The 10,036-nt window shown below is 54.0% G+C and overlaps 1 protein-coding gene across 2 annotated transcripts; it reads right to left on the minus strand.

The window, feature by feature from the left end:
• Positions 1 to 846: 846 nt before the first annotated feature.
• On the minus strand, positions 847 to 6,748 carry LOC310680680 (E3 ubiquitin-protein ligase RNF182-like). 2 transcript variants are annotated; one of them, XM_083447666.1, is made up of 2 exons: positions 6,223 to 6,748; positions 847 to 3,348 (listed from the first exon to the last, which is right to left on the minus strand). In XM_083447666.1, the coding sequence occupies exon 2, from the start codon at positions 3,320 to 3,322 to the stop codon at positions 2,555 to 2,557; it is 768 nt and encodes a 255-aa protein (XP_083303792.1). In that variant the 5' UTR covers positions 3,323 to 3,348; positions 6,223 to 6,748; the 3' UTR covers positions 847 to 2,554. The 2 variants fall into 2 exon arrangements, with proteins under 2 accessions (XP_083303792.1, XP_083303791.1); XM_083447665.1 differs by lacking the exon at positions 6,223 to 6,748 and adding an exon at positions 5,031 to 5,313.
• Between the last annotated feature and the right edge of the window lie 3,288 nt (positions 6,749 to 10,036).

The following is a 10,036-nucleotide window of genomic DNA, read 5'->3' on the forward strand; positions in this document are numbered from 1 at the left end:
GGGTGGGGTTAGATTCTGGAAGGGGTGCAGATTTAGAGGACCGAGTTGCACACTTTCTCGTCCTGCGCTGTGACGATGGAGGGGATATGTTTTGACAGTTTGTGTCAGTGCTAAAAAGTGCCCTACACAGAGCAGCTTGTGGGGATAAACCAAGAGGGAGGAAGTGAAAATTTGCAAACATCCCTGGGGGAAAAGAAAACCAGCTCTGCATGACCTCTGCTGGATGGAAAGGTCGTGGCAGCTCCAGGTTCCTCTAAGCCACGGGTAGGCAAACTAAGGCCCGGGGGCTGGATCCGGCCCAATCGTCTTCTAAATCCAGCCCACGGACAGTCCAGGAATCAGTGTGTTTTTACATGAGTAGAATGTGCCCTTTTATTTAAAATGCATCTCTGGGTTATTTGTGGGGCATAGGAATTCGTTAATTTTTTTTCTTCTCCAAAATATAGTCTGGCCCCCCACATGATCTGAGGGACAGTGGACCGGCCCCCTGCTGAAAAAGTTTGCTGGCCCCTGAAAGCCTACTCTCCAACAGGATATCAGCTCCCTAAATCACCCTCCATTACCCTGGCAATCCCCATTTAACTCTGGGAAGAAGCGCTTCCTTTTTTATGTCCCAAAACTTTTCTCCATGCAAGGCATCACTGTAGAAACGTGTATCTCTCACTTGCCTTTTAAAGCCCCAAACACCGTCCCTCATAGGAGAGTCTCTCCACCCCCTTGATAATTTTGGCAAACTTTTCCCAAACCTTTCCCAGCCCTTTTGAGATGAGCAAACGGACCTGCACACTTTTATTCCCCATGCAGTTGCGCCATAGATTTGCAGAATGGCATTACAATACTGGCAAGTTTCGTTTTATTTTGTTTATTTCTGAACCAATGGAGGACACAGACAACAGGAGGTGCTGTTCTGCCAGTTTTCACCAGGCACCGGGACTTGCAAACCAAAATAAGCAGCTTTTCCTTTAACCCTTTGGTGAGTGTAACGAAAGGAGCAGACCAGGACTTGGCACTGAGCACTCAGGGGGAGGAGGATGTGATGAAGGCCAGGGGTCTGACTCCCCTGGGTGGGACACCCTGTCCCCTTTTGCCCCTTGAGCCCGCAGGCTGCTAAACATGCTCTGCAGAACTTGCAGGGAAAGTCTCTGGCTTTTGAAATGACCTCCTGCCCTGTTTGTAAGAGGTCACCAGTCTCCCTGGACCCACTGGGCGGGGGATGCTCTCCCCCTGGGAAAATTGCCCATGTGCAAGGGGTTGGACTAGTGGACCTTTTAGGTGCCTTCCAACCATACAAGTCTAGGATTCTACGTCAAGGGGCTGGCAGGTTGCCACAGCAGGACATGCGATGAGCCAACGTGGTGCAGTGGTTCGAGTGCCGGACGAGAATCCGGTAGAGACCAGAGTTCAAATCCCCACTCCAGCCCTGAAGCCCACAGGGTGACCTTGGGGGCCAGTCGCACTTCCTCTCAGCCTGGCCTGCCTCGCAGGGGGGTGGTTGTGGGGATTAAGTGACAATTGGGGGGGGAACCATATATGCCCCCTTGACCCCCTTGGAGGAAAAACGTGGCCCCTAAAGGCAAGAAATAAAATAAAAGAAATATATAAGATTCAGGGGCCAGCAGAAGACGGTTGGTTCAGTGGGGTGGGGGCCGCATCCTGTCCCCCTGCCATTCCCAGTTCCACCAGAGACACGTGGCAGAGGGGGTTCCCCCCCCCCACGGTCCCCCCCCCACCAATGAGGCAGCCTCTAAACAGGGCAGAATCTGTTTTCCAAAAGAGCAGCAGAGACAAAGCCCCCGCCCCCCAGCTCAGCACCCTCAAAGCTGCTCAGGAAGCTGACAGGGCGAGGCAGGGAGGCAATGGGCTTCCGGCGCCTGCTGTTGACAGGAACGCTGCCCCGGCACATGGAGGTTCTGCTTCGCCGTGTGGCCAACAGCGACTGAAAGGCCCCTCCCTCCTCTTCCTCCTCCACGGAACTGCCTGCTCCTTCCTGAAGGGGGCCGGCAATAAATTTGAACAACCTGCCAGCTATAAATCATCGGGCTGCCTCAATGTGGCTGTACTTGAGAACTCCTAATTTTGTCAGAATGAATCGGATTTGAAGATCTTATGATTTGTGGACCGAGATCTCTGACAAACGAACATCTATGTGTGAAATTACGGCATTCTTGCCTTTGCAAATATCTTTGGAGACAAATAAATTTCTCGGACAGCCAGGTTGCTACATAGTTCTCATGAACGCTTGGCCAATCCTTCGCCATCCTAAGCGTCCATTGTCCATGTCTGAAGAAGCACATCATCGCCTTTCCAGCTCTGAAACAGGGGAGGGCTCTCTTCCGAGGCTGGCACTGCCCTTGGTTCGGCTGGCGACCCGACCGCAACCAGGCCGTTGCAGGGAGAGGAGGGCAATGCTGCTTCCAGGAAGGGTGGTTGGAATGGCACGAGATTCGGGGAGGGCAAGGAGGACGAATTGTCTCTTGGGTGCTGGCGGGAGGCTCCGGGGGGGCTGGCATTGGCCCCTGCCTTCCGGATCTCCCCCTCTCCCCCGCTGCCCGACTCAAGAAGGCAAGTCGAAGATCTCGTGGCAGAAGCACTGGCAGAGGCTGTAGAAGACGCAGAGGATGAGGGTGGAGGGCACGAGGCTCACCAGGACGATGCCCAGGTTGAGACGCTCCACCAGCAGGAGGTAGATGCCAAAGGGCAGAGAGCTGAAGTAGACCAGGCAGAGGACGCCCACCAGGAAGCGCGGGAAGGCGCGCCACGTGGCGCAGGGCTGGCACTTGCCCAGGGGGCCGTAGCAGGGCAGCGAGGCCAGGCTGGGCGGGCGGTAGAGGCGCATGACGTCCAGGACCCCCACCCCCTCGGGGGCCGCCATGTCCTCGGGCACCTCCAGGAGGGTGATGACCAGGCAGTCCGAGGAAGAGCTGTGCCCGCCCTCTGCAAAGGGCTCCAGCACGCTGGGGCACAGCAGCACCTCCGGGGAGGGGGCCGCCCCCCCGGCCCGGGCGCCCCCTCCTTGCTTCCGGGCCCTCTCGCGGCAGCTGAGCAAAGCCAGGACCTGCCCGTCGTCCTGTAGGCGCCCCACGTCCCTGTCCGGCGGCAGGGGCATCTCCTGGCGGCAGAAGGGGCAGCTGAGGGTCCCGGGCGGCTCGCCCACCTCCACCATCTTGCGCAGGCAGCGGGCGCAGACGCGGTGGCGGCAGCTCAGCAGTTTGGGGCGGCGGCCGCGCCCGTCAAATCGCTCGTAGCAGATCTTGCACTCCATCTCGTGGGCTGCGAAGACCAGCGGCTGGGGGGGCCCCGCTTTGGCCTTGCCGGGGGACATGGCGGCCTGGGAGGAGGGGAGCCTGGCTGCGTGGGGGGCAGAGAGAGCACAACACAAGAAGGTTAGCAGAGCCCCGGTGGGCCAGGCCAGTGCCCTGCCTCGTCCAGCAACCTGCTCTCACCCTAAGAATCCAGATGAGATTCCCTGCCTCTTCCCCTGGTGAGACGCAGGTAGACTGTCTCTGGGCTTGGAGGTTCCATAAAAGCAGAAGACGAGCTTGCTGGTTGCTGTGCACGCAGAAGGGCACAGGCTCAGCCCCTGGTGGTCCTGGCATCCCCAGGCAGGCGTGGGGATACCCTCTGCCTGGAACGCTGCTGCCAGCCTGTGTCTACAATACTACACTAGACTGCACAGCATAAAGCAGCTGCTGCCTGCATCCCTGTAAGACTTGGCAGGTCTCAGATGGTTACCATTAACCCTTAGGTCTAGGAATTTTGCAGCATTATTATATCAAAACATTGCTTTTTTAAAAAATGGAGGCAATGGCAGCATAATATATTCTTTAAAAAAAACAGAAATAATAGTTACCGTGTCAGACTAAGATCAGGGTTCAACTCTCCCATTCGGAAATGAAGCTCACTGGGTGACCTTGGGGGCCAGTTGCTGCCTCAGCCTAACCTGCCCCAGAGGGTTGTTGGGGGGATTAGACTGGGGGGGGGGGGAGCTGTGCGTCACCTTGACCTCCTTGGAGTAAAAGGTGGGGTGTCAATACACTACAATAAATAAATAAGAAGGAAAATGTCCCTTTTCTCCCCTTGAAGAAACTCTGGGAAGGTATGCATATTCTGAAGTGGAAAAATATTCTTCATTTCCCCGGTTTGTCTCTACTGCTGGGCCTTCCCCTCGCCAGTTTGGCTGGGTCACATCCAGGCTCCTACCTGGGCACCAGGGCGCTGTCTCAGGAGGCCATAAGAAGAGCCTGCAGGATCAGGCCAAAGCGGGGGCCCGTCTAGTCCCCAACCCTCTTCTCACTGGGGCCAACTAGATGGATTCCAATGTGAGCAGGATCCGAGCCCAAGAGCCACATTCTCCCCTCCTGTGGCTTCCAGCAACTGGTATTCCGGCCTCCACTGGGGAGACGAGGCAGAGCCATCCTGGCGAGGCGCCATCGAGAGCCCTCTCGTCTTCCTCCTCCTCCTCCTCCTCCTCCCTGAATCCGCCTAACCCCCTTGGAAAGGTTGCTGAGCCTCACGGCCTCCTCCGGCTGGGCGTCCAGCAATGGCCTGAGCCCCCCCCCCCGTCCCCCGTCTTGGCTGGGCTGCTGAGCGGGACGCATCTGGCCTCTGGCCACACGCGCGCAATTGCGCGCAGGCTGGCTGAGAAGCAGAGCGCCTCACCTGCTGCCAAGAACGGGGGCGGGGGGGCACCTGTGGCCCTCCAGACGTGCCTGGGCTCCAGCTCCCATCCTCAGCCCCAGCCAGCGCGCTCAGGGAGGGTCACAGAGGACAGAGAACCCCCCCGCACAAAAAAAACCACCATCCATGCAACCCTGCGAGAAGCTTGCGGCCCTTCCTCCCGGGGTTGGGGGGGGAATTCTCTCCTGCCTTGCCCAGCTGCTGGCTTCGGGGACCCCCCTCGCCCAGATCTCGCCCCCCCCCCCCCGGTACCGCTGCTGGGAGAGCCTGGCCGGGCCCCAGGCAGCCCCGGGTGGAGTTCTTCCTCGCCCCCTCCTCCCCTGGAGCTCAAGGGAACCCGTCCCTCTCCCTACCTGGTGCGCGGAGGGGCGGGCGCGGGTCGTCCCGCCCGGGGGTGTCCCGCCGGCCTCCCAGAGAGGCGCTGCCTGCTCCGGCTCCGGCTCCTGCTGCAGCCCCGGGCAGACGCTCGCGCGGGCCGCCGGCAGCCACCGCCTGGCCGTTGCCATGGCAACAGAGCCGGGATGCAGGAGGAGGCGGAGGAGATGGAGAGGATGTTGATGGCTGGTCAGGCTCAGGCGCCCTCCCCGCTTCCCCCACCCCGGATGTACGGCCTGATTCCACCCCCCGATCCGCGGAAATGCGGGGATCAAGGCACCCCCCCCTCAGCAGCACAGCTGGGGGTCCCGCCGACCCAGCGCACCCCATCCTTTCCCCCAGAGGCCCCCAAGTTGCTTGGGGAGGGGAGACGCGATGCAGAAGATGCGGCCGCGGCCTTGCGCATCCTTCGCTGGGCGCTGACTCCCGCTTCGCCGTGGTGATAATGATCAAGGCGCCATGGTGGCGATGCCCACAGTTGCGCTCCTTCGGGCACGGAGCTCCTGGGTGGCCTCGGGCCACTGACTGCCTCTCTGCCTGCCCTACCTGGATGGATGGTGCAGAAAATATTGCAGGTCGCGGGAGTGAGCCACGGGCGCCCTCCTGTGCGCCTCAGAGGAAAGGTGGGAGACCCACTGAAAGGGGTTGGTTGGTAGGAGAGGACGCCTGAAGACGCCAGAGAAAATATCCGCCCCCCAAAAAAAAGCCCTCCAGCACCTTCTCATTATTATCCAAGGTAGCACCTGCACTAATCTCTTGGCTTTGCCTATTAAAGGGGCCATCTAAGGTTGTCAGGGACGTGGGTGGTGCTGTGGGTTAAACCACAGAGCCTAGGGCTTGCTGATCAGAAGGTCAGCAGTTCAAATCCCTGCGACGGGGTGAGCTCCCGTTGCTCGGTCCCTGCTCCTGCCAACCTAACAGTTTGAAAGCACATCAAAGTGCAAGTAGATAAATAGGTACCACTCTGGCGGGAAGGTAAACGGCGTTTCCGTGCATTGCTCTGGTTCGCCAGAAGTGGCTCAGTCCTGCTGGCCACATGACCCGGAAGCTGTACGCCGGCTCCCTCGGCCAGTAAAGCGAGATGAGCGCCGCAACCCCAGAGTCGGCCACAACTGGACCTAATGGTCAGGAGTCCCTTTACCTTAAGGTTGCAAAGCACATGCTACTTACCTGGGATTAGGCCCCATTGAATTCAACAGGACTTGCTTCCTATCAGACCTCTTTCTGAGTGCACAGTCAACCTATTGAAGCCACTGGTTCAATAAACACATCCATTGGTTTCTAGGTACAATAAGGTGCCACAATCTATTTGTCTGTACCTACACGGACACACAGAGCAAATCAAAATAGAGATATGTGGGTGATTTGGTCTTGAGAGACAGCGGGAAGCAGCAGTCAGGATGTTGGGTCAGGAAAACCAGAGTTGAAGTCCTCACTTGCGCCCTGAAGCTCCCCGGGTGACCTTGGCCGTTTCAGCACCACTAGTCTCACAGTAGAGCCGGCCCACTGATTAGGCAGGGTAAAGCACCGGTCTCAGGCGGCAGAAGTGCAAGAGGTGGCACCCCAGCTCTTGCCGAATGCAGGGGGGCATTCCACCAGTGGCGGAAGGGGGTGCAAGGGGCAGCACATTTGTTTCACCTCCAGTAGCCAACAGGACGGGCCACCCCTCCTTGCAGGGTTGTCGTGAGGAAAGGAAACTGAACCCTGGGTTCCTTGGAAGGGAAGCAGAATATAAATGGAGGAGAATAAAAGAACCAAACCACAAACCAAGAACTTCTCCGCTACAGACTTGGGGGAGCAAATCTGTCCAGAAGTGCCCAAGAGATATAAAATTAAGGAAGGAAGGGTTCGGGGAGTTTGGCTCAAATGAAATTGGGAAGATGGCAGACTCAGGCTAGACAAGAGGGAGTCCTTCACATACTCAAGGAATTCGCCAGAGAGACGTAGCAAAGATGACGAGGTGCTTCTGGGCCTCCAGAGGAGGACGGCACAACGGTCAGCCAACGATCATTCGCTTTCTCAGTGAAAATGGGCCAGAGGCCGGTCTTGAGGTCACCTGCTTGCCCACTGACCAGGTAGCAACCCTGTGAAGGCGGACACTGGCTACCTCTCCATCCTCCATCTGCAGCAAACCCACTGATGTTTCATGGAGGGCTGCGAGGACCCTTCGCAAAACAAAATAATTCTGCACTTGCGTCATTTCCCGCTTGCGTCATTTCTTATTTTCCACAATTTATTCCAGTTTCTGGCATTTGGTATACTTTGGTTAGTCACAGAGGAAGGATGCTCCACCACCCCCAGTATTATTCAGGCACGTCTCTGGCTTCTGAAGCTCCCACAGGTTTCACCACCCATCTGACATGTTTCTGCAGGCATACTAAGGACTAGAAACCTGCTTTAAAAATAAAATGGAAGCAGAGATGCACATGAACTTACATTTCTGCAGCCGGTGGAATTAGGCCACACATATGCACAATCATGGTTGCATTCGGTTTACACCTTAGATAAAATTATTTCTGAAATAGGCGATGTAAGAAAACAAAACAAAAAAAAATTCCTATGTGGCCTGCAACCTCCACACCAAACAAGACTGGATGGCAGCCCTTGCTTTTTATTTGCTCAATTTATACTGAATCACACTTCAGGCACACTCCGTGCTCCTCCTCACTGAAACCAACTCCCTCAGAAGCCGGTAGATTCCCCATTTCTTGGAGGTTTCTCAGCAGAGATTGGGGGGGCCACCTGATGGCGATTCTTCAGCTGTGATGCCTGCATTGCAAGGGGTTGGGCTAGATGACCCTTGGGTGGCCTCAATCAATCCTAGGGGGAGGGGCAAGGGTGGCACAGGGAATGCGGAAGCTGGGCTCAGGCCCATCAGACACGGCCTTTGGCCAGACTCTCCCCCTCCAGGTTCTCATGAAGTCAGAATAAGCTCAGACCATTGTGATGTCTTTGGAGAAAGGATGCGATAAGCAATTCAGCGAGACTCCACACGAAGGCACAGCTGGGCAGACCAAGGTTGTGCTAGAAGTGGTCTGGAATGCTCTGGTTGAAATCAGACCGGCGCAAGTAAATAGGTACCGCTGCGGCGAGAAGCTAAATGGCGTTTCTGGTTTCCGTCACGGTGTCCCGTTGCGCCAGAAGCAGTTTAGTCCTGCTGGCCACATGACCCGGAAAGCTGTCTGTGGACAAACGCCGGCTCCCTCGGCCTGAAAGCGAGACGAGCGCCGCAACCCCAGAGTCGCCTTGGACTGGACTTAACCCTTCTGCCCTGGTCAGGCCCCCGTCCTCAGAGTTTTGTGCCCTCTTAGGATCATAGAATGGTTAAGAGCTGGAAGGGACCCACGTCAGGGCATCCCAATTGAACAAGGATATTGACAAGCTGGAATGTGCGCAGAGGAGGGCAAGCAAGATGGTAAAGGGGTCTGGGAAGATGAGGGAGGGGGGCATGTTTAGCCTGGAAGACACTGAGAGGCATGAGGTTCAAGTATCTTAAGGGCTGCCACACAGAGGAAGCACCACCGCCATAAACTCAACTCAGGAAATTACTCCCCGCATCTTCAGAAGACCTCGTGGCTCCTTTTCACAACCTCCCCCCATCCCACATATGGAGCAAGCTTCTTCTCTTCTGCTCCGGAGGGGAGGGCATGAACCCATGGAGATGTTTAGTCGGAAACATCGGGAAGAGCTTTCCGACAGTAAGAGCTGCTGGACAGTGGAACGGGCTCCTTCGGAAGGTGGACTCTCCTTCCTTGGAGGTTTCAAAGCTGAAGTTGGGTGGAATGCGTATTTGTGGTATGACAAAGCGGAAGTACATAAAGGATTTTATAACCACATAGTCAGATCACTTTTAAAAGTTTGGGAAAGATATAAAGATCTCTCGGAACAGAAGACCCCGTGGTGGTGGTGACCAATGGAAGCAACATCAATAAGGAAAGTAAGCAGGGAAGAAAAATGGCCTACATATAGAGATATTTTAACAGAAACAGAAGGGAAATTAAAATTGGAAGAGCTTGAGGATATTCAAGAATATGTAAATGATTGTCTGCAGTATTATCTATTAAATTAGATATTGAAAGAAGATAGTAAGAAAGGGTTTAGCTATACTTTATCCAGAATTCAAAGAGAAATTATAGATAACACAAAAACACCGAAGAAGATGCATAGTCTTCTGCTACGAGTGGGAAACCAAAGATGAAGAGGTTAAATGATTAAATGGGCTCAAGATTTAGAACATAACTTACAAATGGAAGATTGGGGGAAATTGAAGTTAGAATTCACTGATTGTATAGCTCTTAAAGAGAATTACATGAAAATGATGTATAGATGGTATATTACTCCTCTAAAAATGGCAAACATGTATAGAACAAGCTCCAATAAGTGTTGGAAGTGTAAAGAGAAGGAAGGCGCGTTTTATCACATGTGGTGGACTTGTAATCAAAAGCTATTGGGAAATGATTTACAATGAAATGAAAAAAAATGTTTAAGATAACTTTTGTTAAAAGACCAGAAGCTTTCTTGATAGGCATTACAGGTCAAGACTTACCAAAAGAGTGGAAGAAACCATTCACTTACGCTACAGCAGTAGCTAGGACATTACTAGCCCAAAAATGGAAAGACGAGAAGATATGAAAGAAGAATGGCAAGTAAAACTGATGGATTATGCTGAAATGGCGAAGCTTACTCGAAAACAACAGACAAAGACAATAGAGATTTTAAAAAAGACTGGGAACCATTTATGATGTACCTACCGAAACACTGTAAAGAAGTAGACTCACTAGCAGGGTTTGACTAAGCACTCGCAATTAAGAAAACAAGCATAAAAGTTAAGAGGCAATAATTGGGAAAATAATAAAGCGTAAGATGTAATTTGGGAAATACGGTATAAAAATGATGTGAATGCAACAATATTTAGCTAAAAGATTACAAATTAAGGTAGAACAAAATAAGCTGAAGAAACAAATATTTAGAGAACCAGAAGAGG

The sequence above is a fragment of the Podarcis tiliguerta genome (assembly GCF_965153285.1).
Source record: "Podarcis tiliguerta genome assembly, chromosome: 6".
Taxonomy (NCBI): Eukaryota; Metazoa; Chordata; class Lepidosauria; order Squamata; family Lacertidae; genus Podarcis; species Podarcis tiliguerta.